This window comes from Girardinichthys multiradiatus, chromosome 13 (genome assembly GCF_021462225.1).
Source record: "Girardinichthys multiradiatus isolate DD_20200921_A chromosome 13, DD_fGirMul_XY1, whole genome shotgun sequence".
Classification (NCBI taxonomy): Eukaryota; Metazoa; Chordata; class Actinopteri; order Cyprinodontiformes; family Goodeidae; genus Girardinichthys; species Girardinichthys multiradiatus.
Window position 1 is genome coordinate 26637662 of NC_061806.1, and position 17841 is coordinate 26655502.

At 43.1% G+C, this 17841-nt stretch overlaps 1 protein-coding gene across 1 annotated transcript in view; it reads right to left on the reverse strand.

Annotated features, from left to right (window-relative positions):
- csmd3b (CUB and Sushi multiple domains 3b) overlaps positions 1-17841 on the reverse strand; it is a 642003-nt gene that overhangs the window by 116687 nt on the left and 507475 nt on the right. Inside the window, exons 18-20 of the mRNA XM_047383297.1 lie at positions 10355-10493; positions 9400-9587; positions 8847-9035 (exon numbers count right to left, since the gene is read on the reverse strand). Of these exons, the coding sequence (XP_047239253.1) occupies positions 8847-9035; positions 9400-9587; positions 10355-10493 (516 nt within the window). The remainder of the gene's footprint in view (positions 1-8846; positions 9036-9399; positions 9588-10354; positions 10494-17841) is intronic.

Genomic DNA, 17841 nt, shown 5'->3' on the forward strand with positions numbered 1-17841 from the left:
AAAACAAATCCAATGTTTTGTTTTCTCTGGTAGAGCAACTGACAAACTGTTGAAAAGTTGGAAGTGTAGCAGAGAGTGAAGCATGGTTAAAATCACCAGAAATTGCCACAAAAGCATTGGGGTTTTGTGTCTTTAGCTTAGCAACAACTGAGCTGATGGCATCACATGCAGTGTCGGCAACAGCGGAAGGTGGAACGTAAACTGTTGCCAAAATAACACTGGTGAACTCTCTGGGTAAATAATATGGATGAAAACCCACTGCCAACAGTTCAATATCTGGACTGCAGAGATGACACTTCACAGTTACATGTCCTGGATTACACCATCTGTTGTTCATAAGTACTGCCAGTCCACCTCCTTTACATTTACCGCTCCTCTTTAAATCTCTGTCTGCTCCTATGGTTAAAAAGCCCAGCAGAGAGACGTTGGAGTCGGGGATATGATCCTGCAGCCATGTCTCAGTAAAACACATAATACTGCATGCCCGGTGCTCTGGCTGGGTCCTTTGCAGGGCTTGGAGTTCATCCAACTTGTTTCCCAACAATCTCACATTGCCCATCATAATCGACGGAAGAGATGGTTTGAACTTCCTCCTTCTCTCTCTTCTCTTAGCTCCTGCTCTGCATCCATGGCGTCTCTTTTTCAACTCATCAGGGATTTGGGGTTGTAGTTGAAGTATTATTTGAGCTTTTGAGATATTAATCAGCTGCTCCCGATTGTAAGAAACAACCCCGTTGCCATGGCAATGCATCATAACAAATGTCCAAAAATAGAAAGTATTAGGAAAAATCCTCCATAACATCATGACTTAACACAATGTAAAGCTCAGCGCCTCTTTTTTTTGTGCTCAGCATTGATTACTAGGTTGAAATATAAATTATTTAGTCCTAATAGTTGCATCAGTCTCTGTACAAAACACTCAACACAAGATCCACAAATAAATCAAATATAAGCAGTGAACTTCTTCGTATGCAGTGGAATGTGTGGGAAAACACACAATCGAAGTTATTACTCCCTTGTTACATAGAAAGTGACCATCTAGACTGTAAGTGTAGCTTGAGCTGCTGTCAAGATTTGAAATCTACTTGTAAGAAGCTGTTGCACTAAGATTAGCAGCTACATAGCTCTTATTTGCAGGTAGAAAAATAAGGTACCAAGGAAACATTTTTAGAAAACATGGTCAAAATTGCCTTTTCGAGTTCATTTTTACAAATTTTCTGTGATTTGACAGTGCAGATGTTAATCGTTTGAAACCAAACAACATTGTTTCAGCACATAACTCAGAGCTTTTCAGTACATGACCATCATAATACAGGGTGAAAGCTGCACTTGCACAGATATCAGGTCTGAAAACCTTGCACAATTGTGTCAGTCATTCTGCGCATTTATATGTATGCATACTGTATGTGGACAGTTACTTCTGTTTAGTTTCCTTCAGCTGGGATTTCAATTTAAATGTTGGATGTAGGGGCAAATTGTTTTACAATAAAGCTACAACATGACATGACATTAAAGCTAAAATGCTTCAGGTGAAGAGCTGCAGCGAGGTCAGGTCTGAAAGTTCTGCTAAAGTTCCCTTGACATTTAAGAAGGTACTGGCCGTGCTTTGAGCATCAAACCGGCAACTTTGGCAAGTGAAACCAAAATAGAAATCTGTGCGCATCCTTCTTTTAGTATTGGTGCTGCTACAACCACTGCAACTGGTCAACCAAGGGAGAGAAAGTATGATAAAACCACATGAGGGTGTAAGGGTGTTCACAATCAACTGATGTGGTTTTAACAGCATCTGCAGAGCGAGCAGTGAGGAGTGACAACATTTCCAAACTAAACAAATACACAGCATGCATGAACATATAAGCACACACTCAGCTAAATTAATATTTCATTATTTTCTGCCAAGAAGCTTTGAATGCTTAGCTGTGTCTGAAATGCAGCACTGTTCTCTTTTTTTACTTTCTCTATCTTTCCCCATGTCTATCTTTCAACTTTTGTCTTATTCTTAGTATCTGAGAATGACTTGAATGGGTTTAATGAGTCAGATTTGAGTCAAATTTGACTCATTCAGATATTTTGATTGATTTAACTTGGAGCTTTTACATATTTGATAAAATGTCTAACATATCCAGTTTAGGGAAGTCCAACTGATAAATCATTCATGAAAAAAGTTCAACTCTTAATCCTCACTTTTTCAAAGATTCTGTTTGGCTGGTAGGATCATCTTGTCATTTTCCTTTTCAAATTTATTCACAGACTGTCATCCGTCATAGATATGTGGCTCAGTTTCGTCTCTGCAAATGTACATCACAAACAACATTTACTTTCAGCAGAACCTTTCAGGACTCATTTGGCTCTCTGTGGTGATATTTTCCTTAAATTTAGTGCATCAATAAATAGAACTTCCAATTCTTACCAGCTATTTGTATAGACAAATTGCATACAGTGCCTTGCAACAGTGATCATAATTCTTGAACTTTTCCACATTTTGTTTTGCTAAAACAAGTATATTTTTGGGGATTATATGTAATAGAACATCACTAAGTAGTATTATAAAATTGAAGGAAAATGGTACAAAGTTTTCAAAACAGTTTACAAAGGAATATCACAAAATGTGGGCCACAGTTGTATTCAGCCCAATAACTCAATACTTCCACATCTATTGTCGATGCTGCTGCCCGTAGCTGCGGCCATAAGGTCTGCGGTGCCTGTGGCGGTGGCAATCCCCGAATCCGGTGGTGGACACCGGCAGTAAGGGACTCTGTCAAGCTGAAGAAGGAGTCCTATCGGCTGTGGTTGGCTTGTGGGACTCCTGAGGCGGCTGACGGGTACCGTGAGGCCAAGTGTGCTGCAGCCTGGGCTGTGGCAGAACCAAAACCCGTGCCTGGGAGGAGTTTGGTGAGGCCATGGAGAAGGACAACCGGTTGGCCTCGAAGCAATTCTGGCAAACTGTCTGGCGCCTCAGGAGGGGGAAGCAGTGCTTCGCCATCACTGTTTATAGTGGGGGTGGGAGGCTGCTGACCTCGACTGAGGACATTATCGAGCGGTAAAAGGAGTACTTTGATGATCTCCTCAATCCTGCCATCACGCATTCCCTGGTGGAAACAGAGGCTGGGGCCTCGGGGTTGGACTCTTTCATCACCCAGGCTGAAGTCACCGAGATGGTTAAAAAGCTCCGCGGTGGCAAGGCTTCGGGGGTGGATGAGATCCGCCCTGAGAACTTCAAATCTCTGGATGTTGTGGGGCTGTCATGGTTGACACGCCTCTTTAACATTGCGTGGTGGTCGGGCACAGTGCCTGTGGACTGGCAGACTGCGGTGGTGGGGGACTGGAGTGTTCCAACTACAGGGGGATCACACACCTCAGCCTCCTTGGCAAGGCATACGCCAGGGTATTGGAGAGGAGAGTCTGGCCGATAGTCGAACCTCGGCTTCAGGAGGAGCAGTGTGGTTTTCGTCCCAGCCCTGGAACACAGGACCAGCTCTATACCCTCTACAGGGTACTCGAGGGTTCATGGGCGTTGGCCCTACCGGTTCACATGTGTTTTGTGGACCTGGAGAAAGCATTCGACTGTGTCCCTCGTGATGCCCTGTGGGGGGTGCTCCAGGAGTATGGAATCAGGGGCCCGTTATTAGGGGCCATCCGGTCCCTGTACGAGCAGAGCAGGAGTTTGGCCCGCATTGCCGGCACTAAGTCGGACCTGTTCCCGGTGCATGTCGGACTCCAGCAGGGCTGCCCTTTGTCACCGGTCCTGTTCATAACTTTTATGGACAGGATTTCTAGACACAGCCAAGGGCCGGAAGGGGTCTGGTTTGGGGACCAGTGGATTCCGTCTCTTCTTTTTGCAGATGACGTGGTCCTGCTGGCCCCCTCTAGCCAAGACCTACAGCATGCACTGTGGTGGTTCGCAGCCGAGTGTGAAGCGGTTAGGATGAAAATCAGCTCCTCCAAGTCAGAGGCCATGGTACTCGACCGGAAAAGGGTGGCTCGTCCTCTTCTGGCTGGAGGGGAGTTCCTGCCTCAAGTGGAGGAGTTCAAGTATCTCGGGGTCTTGTTCACGAGTGAGGGAAGAATGGAGCGGGAGATCGACAGATGGATCGGTGCGGCTGCCACAGTAATGGGGGCACTGCGCCGGTCCGTTGTGGTGAAGAGAGAGTTGAGCCGAAAAGCGAGGCTCTCGAGCTCGGCCATCCTGAAGGAGTTCAGAGTAGAGCCGCTGCTCCTCCACATTGAGAGGAGCCGGTTGAGGTGGCTCGGGCATCTATACCGGATGCCTCCTGGACGCCTTCCTTAGGGGGTGTCCCAGGCATGTCCCACCGGGAGGAGGCCCAGGGAATGGCCCAGGACACGCTGAAGGGACTATGTCTCTCGGCTGGCCTGGGAACACCTTGGGCTCCCCCCGGAAGAGCTGGAGGAGGTGTCTGGGGAGAGGGACGGCTGGGTGTCTCTGCTGAGTCAGCTGCCCCTACGACCCAGTCCCGGATAAGCGGAAGACGACAAATGAACGAACTCAATAATTGGTTGGTATTTACCAGATTTGCACATCTACAAAAAAAATATGTTTGCCTATTATTTCCTGCCTTTAACAAATTTACATCAAGATTAGCCCGTATATACCTTCTTCATATCTGTAAATTAAATTTTCAATTCAATTCAATTCAATTCAGTTTTATTTATATAGCGCCAATTCACAAATTGGCTGTCCTACTAAAAAAAAAACACTACTAAACAATACTGATGCTTCTAAGACAGTTAAACCCAAAATAAAAGAGCAAGCAAAAGAGAGTAGACTGGAGAATATAGATGACTTATGATTCTCGAACCACTGATTATATAATAACAGTTAAACCCAAAATAAAAAATAAAGCTTAAGCAGCCTCTAGGACTGGTCTTTTATTGATCCATTCTAACTCATTAATATGTTTTGACATAAAAATGTTGGCGCTCTGGTTGTATGTTGAGGGTTGGTCACCAACCCTCAACATACAACCAGACCACCAACCATTGATGGCCTGTTAAAAGGTGATCCTCTGTCCCAGTCTTGTGTATTTTGAGGCCTCTAACAGGGTTTCTTCCTGTAAATAATCCCATCCAACTTTCCCTCAACTCGGACCAGCTTGCGTTTCCCTGCTGCAGAAAAGCATTCCCCCAGCATGATGCTGCCACCACCATATTTCATAGTAGGGATGTTGGTTTCAGGGTGATCCTCACTGTTAGTTTTCCCCTAAATGAGGGTTTTGCATGTAGGCCAAAAAGCTCTATTTTGGTCTGATCTGATGAAAGCCCCTTCTATGAGAGGTTTGTGGCGCCCCCCTAGTAGACATACTGCAAAGGCCATGACTTTGTGTTGGTCTACCACATAAAATAAAAAATAAATACTGACATTTGTGGTTGTAATGTGAGTAAAGTGTGAATACTTTTGCAAAGCAGTGTAAATTTAATATTTGTCTAACAGTATTCAGGATATTGTAGTCAAACTGTCTTGTCAGAGAGAAAAACACTCCTAGTAACCAGGAACAGTGGGATTTAAAAGTGCTTTGGAAGTGAATCAGCCACCAAGCCATAGTATGCAGGCTTCCACTAAAGTGATGCTGCAGTGACGCATTTGTCTTTTCCTCCCACCCCTCCTGCACCATTGTGATTGGAAGTGAGCAAGACGGGTGAGGAGACAGACAGGTTTCTCTCCTCCTCTCCTCATGTGCACCCGCCCCACCCCCACCTCAGACTTGTGATTTGAGGGTGAAGAGAGGGGAGGTGACAGCCAAAACAGGCTCTCGTCAACCTTACCTCAAACCTTCCTGTGTTCTCGGCTCACACAAGAGAGGAGGTGACAGGGCACACATGGATAAAGGAGCCACAAGCGCACACACATCTATAAGTACACACACACCGCTCTACACACAAAGATGTCTATCTTTTCTTTCGATTATTGCAGCCGCAGCAGCATTTAAAGCAAACTTGCCCAAAATAGTGGTTTTGCTGCAGAATAACACAACTTCCAAAATATGAATATCAGTTTAATCAGTTTATTCATGTAGCTCATTGTATTTATTGTAGCAGTTTCTTGCCTACATTTCATCATCATTTGCCTATTAAATTGTCTTTGAAAATTTGTTCTGTCAGATAAAAGTGAATATTATCAGATAAACAGTCCCGTTTGTAGTTTTTGTGTGCTTTAAGACAGCATGCAGCGTGTCTTGTCCTTGCACCAATGTCAAGGCAAATATTCCTGTTTCACTGCATGCAGCTTGTTTTTCCTGGTGGAGTGGTGGCATAGTGGTTAGAACAGGAGGTTTGCGTTCCAGAGGGGAGACAAGGGGCCAGGTTCGTATCCCACAGATTGCCACTCTGGGTCCCTGAGCAAGACCCTTAGCCACAGAATGCTCCCTGGGCGCCGCACAATGGCAGCCCATGCTCCCTATAAGGGATGGGTTAAATTCAGAGGAAAAATTTCGCTGTAATGTATCTATGGTGTTTGACTAGTCTCAAAAGGCTGACAGCAAGATGCCTTCAAGTTGTAAGAGCAGAGCATCACCAGCAGGTGTAAAACTATCATCATGGGACAAGAGTGTTCAGAAGGAGAAAAGCTAGGAAATAAGAATCATCTTAGTCCAAAAATGAGCCTGTTGCTTGCTGTGCAGACAAAGACGTTGAATAATGTCCACTCTTCTTCACTGGTCCTGATTGGCTAGCATAATCAGGACCAGCACCAAGCATTCCTTGGTGCTAGCATAACCAGCACCAAGGAATGCTCCATCTTGTCTAATACACCACCAGAAAGTGGTTTGATTATGATAGTGGCTGCTAAAGCAATCAAAATTGTTACCTTGACATCCAAGTGCTTGCAAGACCAACTACCTAAACTTGTAATGCTGGGATTTCTTTTATCTCGTATAGTCACAACTATGCTACAGAATGCTTGACAGCTTGACTGGAAAGTAGAGATAAGAGATGGTTTCTGATTTTAGGTCTTAGAAGTCAACTTGACAGGCGAGGGTGTGCTGAACAGCATGAAAACCAAGAAGGCACTGAGCATGAGCACAACACAGCTACTGTGGAAGGCCAAATTTGTTAAAGCATAGCAAAGATGTTGCTTTGAGAGGCATTTTTCTGCTTACAGATACAGCTATGAAGATAGTACTGTGTAGTACTACTACTACTACTGCTTTGCAAAAGTATTCATATCCCCTCTCCACATTTTCGAACATTACAACCACAAGCTTCATTGTATTTTATTGCCATTTTAGGTGATGGTCCAACAGAAATTATGACATAATGTATAGTGGAAGGAAAAGTATGCTTACTCTTTACAAATAAAAATAAACACCTACAAAAGGAGGGGCACAACTGTTATTTGCCCAGTCTGCTCTAACCCTACTAAATCCAGTCCGGTTAGCTAATTTAAAAATAAAGCCAACCAGTGAGTAATTTAATTTCAGTGCAAATACCACTGTTTTATGAAGGGCTTACAGGTTTTTTTTAGAGAACTGTGGATAACAAACAGCATCATGAAGCAACATGGCAGACAAGTCAGGGATAAAGTTATAGAGAAGTATAAAGCAGGGATAGGTTATAAAATAATATCCCAAGCTTCCAACATTTCAGGGAGGCCTACTCAATCCATTATGTGAAAATAGAAACGGTATGGCCCAACTGAAAACATACCAGGACATGGCTGTCCTCCCAAATGGCCAGGTTGGGCAAGAAGAGCATTAATCTCAGAAGGAGCCAAGAGACCCACGATAAGTCTGGAGGAGCTTTAGATATCCACAGCCCAAAGAAGGAGAATCTGCCGATTGGACATCTATTAGTCGTAAGTTCCATAAATGTGGCCTTTATTTAAGACAGTAAGAAAAAAGCCATTGCTGAAGAAAAGTCATAAGAAGTCCAACTTGTAGTTTGACACCACATATGTACAGGACACAGCAAACCTAGAAGATGATCAGATGAGACCAAAATTGAAGATGGTTTGTTTAGAGTGATGCTTATACCTACATGCAAAACTTTATTTGCAGTGTATAACAAACACCATACATTACCCAAAATCACACCATCTCCTGTGTAGCATGCTGGTGGCAGCACTATACTGTGGGCAAGCCTTTCTTCAGCAAGGTCAGGAAATACAGACTAATTATGAAGGAAAACCTGTTAAAGGGTGCAAAGGTTTGCCTTCCAGCAATGTCCCTAAACATGCAGCCAGCACTTTAATAATTAAGGTCAAAGCAAAGTAATATTATAGAATTTCCAGCCAAAGTCCAGACCAAAATAGATGGTAGAATGAGAACATTCAGTGGAAAATTGAAAACCTGATCAAAAGACACCAGCCAGGAAGTGTGGGCACAAATGAATCTTCCAATTAATTACATATTACCTTAAGGGCAACATAGTCAATATTTTGGAGTGCCCCTAACAAACCTTTAATGAAGTTTGTAGTTTCATAGGAAATCTGTTGGTAGAGCTGAAAAGCTGTGCATGAGCAAGGTGGACTACCAACCTGACTTGGTGAAAGCAGTTCTGCCTGGAATGGGCCAAAATTCCAGCAAAACTATTCTGAGAAGCTAATAGAAGAATAACCAAAAGGTTTGACCCATGTCATACAATTTAAATTCAATTCTACCAACTGCAAAAGACATACAAATTTGAAGAAAGTAAAACAAAAACAAAATGTTCTAATCCTGGCATTCAGAAAATGTAAAACAAAATTGTTAATACGAAGTGACATAAGAGAAGAAAGGTTTAGTCTGATTTAATGTGAGACTGAGAAAAAAATAGCAGTGTCTTTTTATACACAGTATGTGAATATCTGGTTTCAACTGTATGTGCCTACAAATAAGTGCTTTGGAATGATTTACCGTCGCATGTTGGTAAAGGGTGGCTCCACCAGTGGTTCTTTTCACACACTAGTGGTTCTTCATGGCTGAGTCTGTAGCCAGAATCACAACCAAATGAAACTGTTGACCCAATGGAAAAATCTTGCCCATAACGAATACCATTGACAGGAATACCAGGATCCAGGCATGAATAGCTGTCGACTGTTACACCTGAATAAAACAAAACAAAAAAAAAACAAAGCAAAAAAGCAACAGGTTTCAAATTAGCTGATCTAAATTATATTAATCTTTCTCTACTGTTCACAAAAGGCTACCAGCTATGTTTTTTTTGTGTCTTTTTTAATGACCACAGGAAATGTTGGCCAGTGTGTTCAATATTTGTTGGACTATTGGTATCACATTGTCACATTATGCCCACTTACTATAAGTATAATCTCCAACAATACACTATATATACCATGAGAAATGACATGACATGGGCTGACTATATATATATATATATATATATATATATATATATATATATATATATATATATATATATAGCACACAGGGTGTATTTTCTCCAACTTACTTTCATAGAGTATTTTGAAGCCAACGTTGGAGCGGCTGTTATCAGTGGTAAACAGGAGATAAAGGAAGTTGCTGCTGCTAAATAGAAACTGGGGGACCTGGGTGCCATTAAGGGAGCCAACCAGAGGTGATAGGAGGTTCTGTCCATCATGAATCTCAAGGAAGTCATAACCCAACTCTGTCTGGAACCTGTAAGAGGATAATATCAGATTGACCTGATCTTTAATTCAACTTTAGTTATGAGATGTTAAACACGTTTTGAGATGAGCATCTGGAAATTCCAAAGAGTAAGTGGAAGACCCTGGTTCTTTTTCTGTCATCTCCAAGGTGCAGACTAGATACAACTTCTTCATTACTGTCGCGTGTGTGATTTCTGGATCCCGTTCGAGGTGTTCATGGCGAGTCTGCACCTGGAAATTGTTGTTCTGATATGGGAAAAGAGCCGGGATGTCCCGGTTACACTTTGGGAAATATCCTGGCATTTTTAGTCTCAAATATGTGACTTAATAAGGGCAAAGAATATACTAGTTTTAATATAATAAATGTATGCCTTTAACCAAAAAAAATATTTCTTCTCTGAAATTTACAACTTTTTAACATCTAAGAATATCCATTTTTTTTCTCATAAATATGAGGCATTAATCTAAAATTTTCTTCATTGCTGGCAGAAATGTTGTCCTCTCTGGCTACGTTTTTATTTATTTTTTCACTTATCTACAATGACCCTAATACTCCATCTTAGAACAGAGCTCATAGAATCCATAATGTGAAAAAAATATTGCTGCCTTCACATAAATAAGCAGCAAAACTGTCTTTCTTCATTTTATGGTCTATATTAAAGAAATCACTTTAACCGTTGTAAAACCTTACAAACTCCTTGTTAACACATGCTTATCAAATGCAGATTGCTCTGAGAGCTTTAATAATATGCAAAACAAAATAATTTTATGGGTCACCTGTCAAATGTGATCTTGATGGAACGTCCTGGCTCAGCTTCGATTACCCACTCACAGCTAAGGGAGTCTTTGTAGTAACCGGGCCACCCAGGAGACAGAATGACTCCACTTGGCGTGGAGTAGTGGCCGCCACATGGGGCTGGAGGAGATGGGGAGAAAGGAAGGGGAATGTCAGAGAGGCAAAAAGGAGAACACTCAAGCATAATCTGGGTCTACATGAACGGTCTGATGAGTAATGTATGAGAAGTGGCAACATGCATATTCTGCAAGATTTGCATGCAGCTTAGATTGGTGAATCATTTCCAGCAGAGGCTGAAAGGCGGGCAACTCAATTACAACTTTATTCAATCTTCTTAAAGGCTGGCGCTCTGGTTAAATACCAACTATATCTCTGACCATAATTCACAGTAACATCAAAGCATGATACAGTTACTGAACTGGCCACAGTTTATTTATCATGTGTGCAACAATTTTGCAGAGTTTGCAATGATAAGGAGTATTTATCAAGAGTATCTAATAAATGAAATGTATTTTTCACTTGGCTACATACTCTGACCCGGATTTACAGACTATCAGTTATTTTAGATTGTACAATGCTTTTCTAATTTTGTACAAGATCTTTTGCTAGAGGTTGATTTATGCCTTGCCTCCACAAGCAGCAATTCCCCTCCTGTTAGGAAGTCTTTGTTTGGCTAGAGGAACTTTTGGACAAGAGGTTGGTAGAGTAGCCAAACAATGTACTCAAGTAAGAGTAGCATTACTTAAACAAATTTTACTGAAGTAGAAGTAAAAAGTTGTCATCCAAAAAATTACTAAAGGAAGAGTAAAACAATATTTGGTAAAAAGGCTACTTGAGTACTGATCATAACATCTGATTTAATTTGTGAAATTGATGTAATCAGATAGACAAATATATTAGTTATATATTAGCTATGTTATTTGCAATTTCTGGTATTTTAAAGAATAAAATAAAAAACATGACATGAGTACAAATATGTAACATTAAAAAAATAAATTCAGGCAGAAGACACGCATTACAAGTGTTTTGTTTACTAGATAAAGTTTTGAAACAAGTACTTAAGGTATGTAATGTTTATAAGTTAAAAGTTCTTCTAGTACTACAGATTTGGGGATTTATAAAACTTGAACTTTGTTTGTGAAAACAAATTGTCCTTGAGTTAGGTTTTATGTTTTACATCATTGCAATAAATTAATTTTATTAGTCAGTATTCTAGATATTCATAAGATTTGTTGTTTTTGATCAACTTACATAATTATTTAATTATATTTTTAATTTTTTTTAATAAAAGCCTTTTTGAATTGGGGGCTGCACAGTGGCACAGTTGGTAGCACTGTTGCCTTGCAGCAAGAAGGTCCTGGGTTTGATTCCTGACCGGGGTCTTTCAGCATGGAGTTTACATGTTCTCCCCGTGCATGCGTGGCTTCTCACCAGGTACTCCGGCTTCCTCCCACAGTCCAAAGACATGCCTGTTAGGTTAATTGGTCAGTCTAAATTGCCCTTAGGTATATGAATGAGTGTGTGCATGATTGTTTGTGTGTTGCCCTGCGATGGACTGGCGACCTGTCCAGGGTGTACCCTGCCTCTCGCCCATAGACTGCTGGAGATAGGCACCAGCTCCCCCGCGACCCACTATGGAATAAGCGGTAGAAAATGACTGACTGACTGACCTTTTTGAATTGCTACTCTTTCAATGAACAAGGGTAAGAAAAAAAATAACATTTTATATGTTATTTCATATGCTTCCATGATATATCTGTGACGTAAACTATTTAATAGTTTATTATTCAAAGTATTCAGTAAATATCTGGTTTCTGTTTTGCAGAAATATTTTGTTTCCTTTCCTAATTTATTGAGAATCACAGCTTTTGTATTTCTACATTTTTACACATAAGGGTGAGAAACAACCACCTACATTTAGATGTGTGATACAAGGGCAAATATGTATGTAATAAATGGAGCTGTCCATACAGGAAGAGACACAGGAGAGGAGGTTCTAAAGGAACCTTAAAGAGAAAGTTGTTCAGCAAATTGCAGATAAATCAGATAGACACTTAAATATACAGTGTATTTCAGAAATGAATGTATAAGTTTTAGCACAGTGAATTGTTTCATGTGTTTACATGTCAAAATGAGAAATAAACATGTTGAAATATTTAGTTTAGCCCCGCTTTATGCTCAAGTAGTTATTTAAAACAAATCCATAGAATATTATTGAGTCATTTAATTTCAAATAATACTTCATTTTTGATGCATGTGTGTAAACGTTATGTACCACAACAATTTTTAAAAGTACAAAAGACAGTTTTCAGAATCAGAATCAGAATCAGAATCAGTATTATTGCCAAGTACGTTTTTGGACATACAAGGAATTTGTTTTGGCGTAGTCGGTGCAATACAATACAAATTAAACAGTATAAACATATCTACAATATAATATAAATATACAGGGGTTGGACAATGAAACTGAAACACCTGGTTTTAGACCACAATAATTTATTAGTATGGTGTAGGGCCTCCTTTTGCGGCCAATACAGCGTCAATTCGTCTTGGGAATGACATATACAAGTCCTGCACAGTGGTCAGAGGGATGTTAAGCCATTCTTCATGCAGGACAGTGGCCAGGTCACTACGTGATACTGGTGGAGGAAAACGTTTCCTGACTCGCTCCTCCTAAACACCCCAAAGTGGCTCAATAATATTTAGATCTGGTGACTGTGCAGGCCATGGGAGATGTTCAACTTCACTTTTATGTTCATCAAACCAATCTTTTACCAGTCTTGCTGTGTGTATTGGTGCACCACCTTCAGGATACAATGTTTGAACCATTGGATGCACATGGTCCTCAAGAATGGTTCAGTAGTCCTTGGCAGTGACGCGCCCATCTAGCACAAGTATAGGGCCAAGGGAATGCCATGATATGGCAGCCCAAACCATCACTGATCCACCCCCATGCTTCACTCTGGGCATGCAACAGTCTGGGTGGTACGCTTCTTTGGGGCTTCTCCACACCGTAACTCTCCCGGATGTGGGGAAAACAGTAAAGGTGGACACATCAGAGAACAATATATGTTTCACATTGTCCACAGCCCAAGATTTGCGCTCCTTGCACCATTGAAACTGACGTTTGGCATTGGCATGAGTGACCAAAGGTTTGGCTATAGCAGCCCGGCCGTGTATATTGACCCTGTGGAGCTCCCGACAGACAGTTCTGGTGGAAACAGGAGAGTTGAGGTGCACATTTAATTCTGCCGTGATTTGGGCAGCCGTGGTTTTATGTTTTTTGGATACAATCCGTGTTAGCACCCAAACATCCCTTTCAGACAGCTTCCTCTCGCGTCCACAGTTAATCCTGTTGGATGTGGTTCGTCCTTCTGGGTGGTATTCTGACATTACCCTGGATACCGTGGCTCTTGATACATCACAAAGACTTGCTGTCTTGGTCACAGATGCGCCAGCAAGATGTGCACCAACAATTTGTCTTCTTTTGAACTCTGGTATGTCACCCATAATGTTGTGTACATTTCAATATTTTGAGCAAAACTGTGCTCTTACCCTGCTAATTGAACCTTCACACTCTGCTCTTACTGGTGCAATGTGCAATCAATGAAGACTGGCTACCAGGCTGGTCCAATTTAGCCATGAAACCTCCCACACTAAAATGACAGGTGTTTCAGTTTCATTGTCCAACCCCTGTATGTGCACAGTTTTAAGTGAGTGAGAGTAAGTATAGAGCAGTATAAGATGCAAGAGCAATACAACAGTGCAGGTGATCATTGTGCAAGTATGGCAGTGCAAGTAAAGCAGGAGTCCATGCTGAACGTTAATGTAACGCATAGAGTTGCAGGTTACAAGTGTCCTGTCAGCAAAAACAGGGGGGTGTGGGGGAAAGGGAGAGTGTCAGGGTGGTTTCCGGGCTTTGTTAACCAGGCTGGTGGCAGATGGGAAAAAACTGTTCTTGTGGCGTGAGGTTTTGGTCCGGATGGACCGCAGCCTCCTGCCAGAGGGGAGAGTCTGTGACCAGGGTGGGAGGGATAAGCCAGAATCTTCCCTGCCCGCTTCAGGGTCCTGGAGGTGTACAGTTCCTGGAGCGACAGTAGACTGCAGCCAATCACCTTCTCAGCAGACCGAATGACACGCTGCAGCCTGCCCTTATCCTTGGCTGTAGCAGCGGCGTACCAGATGGTGATGGAGGAGGTGAGGATGGACTCAATGATGGCTGTGTAGAAGTGCACCATCATAGTCTTTGGCAGGTTGAATTTCTTCAGCTGCCACAGGAAGAACATCCTCTGCTGGGCTTTCTTGATGAGGGAGCTGATGTTTGGCTCCCACTTGAGATCCTGGGAGATGATGGTTTCCAGGAAGCGGAAAGATTCCACAGTGTCAATTGTGGAGTCACAGAGGGTGATGGGGGCAGGTGGGGCTGGGTTCTGCCTGAAGTCCACAACCATCTCCACTGTCTTTAGAGCGTTGAGCTCAAGGTTGTTCTGGCTGCACCAGTCCAACAAATGGTCCACCTCCCATCTATACGCGGACTCGTCACCATCAGAGATGAGTCCGATCGGGGTGGTGTCGTCCGCAAACTTCAGAAGCTTGACAGACTGGTGACTGGAGGTGCAGCTGTTGGTGTACAGGGAGAAGAGCAGAGGAGAGAGAACACAGCCTTGGGGGGAACCGGTGCTGATGGTCAGGGAGTCAGAGACGTGCTTCCCCAGCTTCACGCGCTGCTTCCTGTCAGACAGGAAGTCAGTGATCCACCTGCAGGTGGAGTCAGGCACACACAGCTGGGAGAGCTTCTCCTGTAGCAGAACTGGGATGATGGTGTTGAAGGCAGAGCTGAAATCCACAAACAGGATCCTGGCATAGGTTCCTGTGGAGTCCAGGTGCCGGAGGATGAAGTGAAGGGCTAGGTTGACTGCATCATCTACAGACCTGTTGGCTCTGTAGGCAAACTGCAGGGGGTCCAGGAGGGGGTCGGTGATGTCTTTTAGGTGTGAGAGCACAAGGCGCTCAAAGGACTTCATCACCACAGAGGTCAGGGCGACGGGTCTGAAGTCATTAAGCCCTGTGGTCCTTGGCTTCTTGGGAACAGGGACGATGGTGGAGGACTTGAAGCAGGTTGGCACATGACATGTCTCCAGTGAGGTGTTAAAAATGTCTGTGAAGACTGGAGACAGCTGATCAGCGCAGTGCTTCAGGCTGGCTGGTGAGACAGAATCCGGACCAGCAGCTTTCCGGGGGTTCTGTCTCCTGAAGAGTTTGTTGACGTCCCTCTCCTGGATGGAAAGAGCCGTCCTTGGCGTGGGTAGGGGGCTGGTGGGGGGGAACTTCAGGGTGGGGGTTGGAGGTGCCAAGGCCCCTCTTGAGGTTGGGGAGGTGGGGGTGGTGGATTGTGGCTGCAGCTGTTGGGGGGCGTCGTGGGGGATGGTTGCAGGACTGTCCCTTTGTCTTTCAAAGTGGCAGTAGAACTCGTTCAGGTCGTTGGCGAGGCGTCGGTCGTTGATGGAGTGGGGGGCTTTCGGCTTGTAGTTGGTGATTTGCTTGAGCCCTTTCCAGACAGACGCAGTCGTTGGCTGAGAACTGGTTTTGGAGCTTCTCAGAGTACAGTCATTTGGCCTCTTTCACTGCCTTGCCAATCTTGTACTTTGCCTCTCTGTATATGTCTTTGTCCCCACTCCTGAAGGCCTTTTCCTTATCCAGTCTTAACCTTCTGAGTTTAGCTGTGAACCAGGGTTTGTCGTTGTTGTAACTCACCCTGGTGCATGATGGTACACAGCTGTCCTCACAGAAGCTGATGTAGGAAGTCACAGCCTCTGTGTACTCATCCAGACTGTTGGTAGTAGTCCTGAACACATCCCAGTCTGTACAGCCTAAACACGCCTGGAGATTCTCCACAGCCTCACTGCTCCACTTCCTTGTCGTCCTCACAACAGGTTTGCAGAGCTTTAGTTTCTGCCTGTATGCAGGAATCAGGTGGACCATGATGTGGTCGGATTGGCCCAGTGCAGCACGTGGGACGGCGTGATAAGCGTCTCTGATGGTGGTGTAACAGTGATCCAGAATGTTGTCCTCTCTGGTCGGACATTTTATAAACTGTCTATATTTGGGGAGTTCGTGGATCAGATTACCTTTGTTAAAGTCGCCAACGACGATTATTAAGGAGTCCGGGTTGGTCCGCTCCACACTCAGTATCTGGTCGGCGAGCATGCGCTGTGCAACCTGCACGTTAGCTTGCGGCGGGATGTAAACAACGACCAGGATGAACGAAGCGAACTCACGGGGGGAATAGAAAGGCTTACAGTTTATGATGAAGGATTCCAGGTCTGGAGAACAGTGCTGCTGAATCACTGTCACGTCGTTGCACCAACCACTGTTGAGGTAAAAACAGATTCCTCCACCTTTCGCTTTGCCTGAGAGTTCCGTGTCTCTGTCCGCTCTGTAGAGCTGGAATCCTGCCAGCTGCAGCGCAGAGTCCGGTATTAATACACACAGCCACGTCTCCGTGAAGCACAAAATTGCCGATGAATAAAAGTCCCTGTTTTTCCCCAACAGCAGTTGTAGTTCCTCAATTTTGTTGGGAAGTGAGCACACGTTAGAGAGAAATATTCCAGGTAACGGTGTTCGTAGTCCACGCTGGCGAAGACGTACCAGCACCCCAGCCCGTTTCCCTCTCTTCTGGCGTTTCACCGCGTGAACAAAGGTGAGCGGAACCTTTGACCAGAATGTCCAAATATTCCAGAGCAGTAGGTAGAAAAGTTGGAAATAACTCCTCTGGTGTAGTAGCCCTGATGTTCATGAGTTCTTCTCTGGTGAGAGAGCTCCGGGTACCATCACAGAAGACCATTTTAAAGCAAAAAACAAAACAAAACAATGCGCACCAACACGCCGAGGCGACCATCTGCGGCGCCATCTTAAGTATTCAAAGAATAATATGATCATATCAAAAACTTTTTAAAATTTAAAATTCTAAAAATACTTGTAAAATCTGTTTGTTTTAGAAGATAGAGCAAAGTAACAGAGGAAATAAATGTAAGTCATTTTTGAGCTGAGCTGTGCATTAGTACATATGCTATGCACCAAAGGGCTAATAATATTGCCACTTCATTTTCGTATCAATATCATGTATCGTCTTGTAAGCTGAATGTATTGTCACAACGGAGTTCGCTCAAACATCTATGTATCTCTCGGCTATTTTTAGCAATCATGAATTTAATTTGATCCTTTGTGAGGACAAAACAATGACAGGATCTTGCAGAACAAATGTCCTAATCATAATTAATATACAAATCTTAGACATGAGATCAGATGAGTTGCATTTGGTGTAAATACTTGCATGCAGATCAGCTGTGCACTCCATGTAATTTAAGAGTGCAATAAAGTTATTTTAATTTAAATGAATATGCTGTAATTCCACGGCATTGCATGTTAAATTTATTCTTTTTAAATTGTAAACCAAATGTATTAAAAC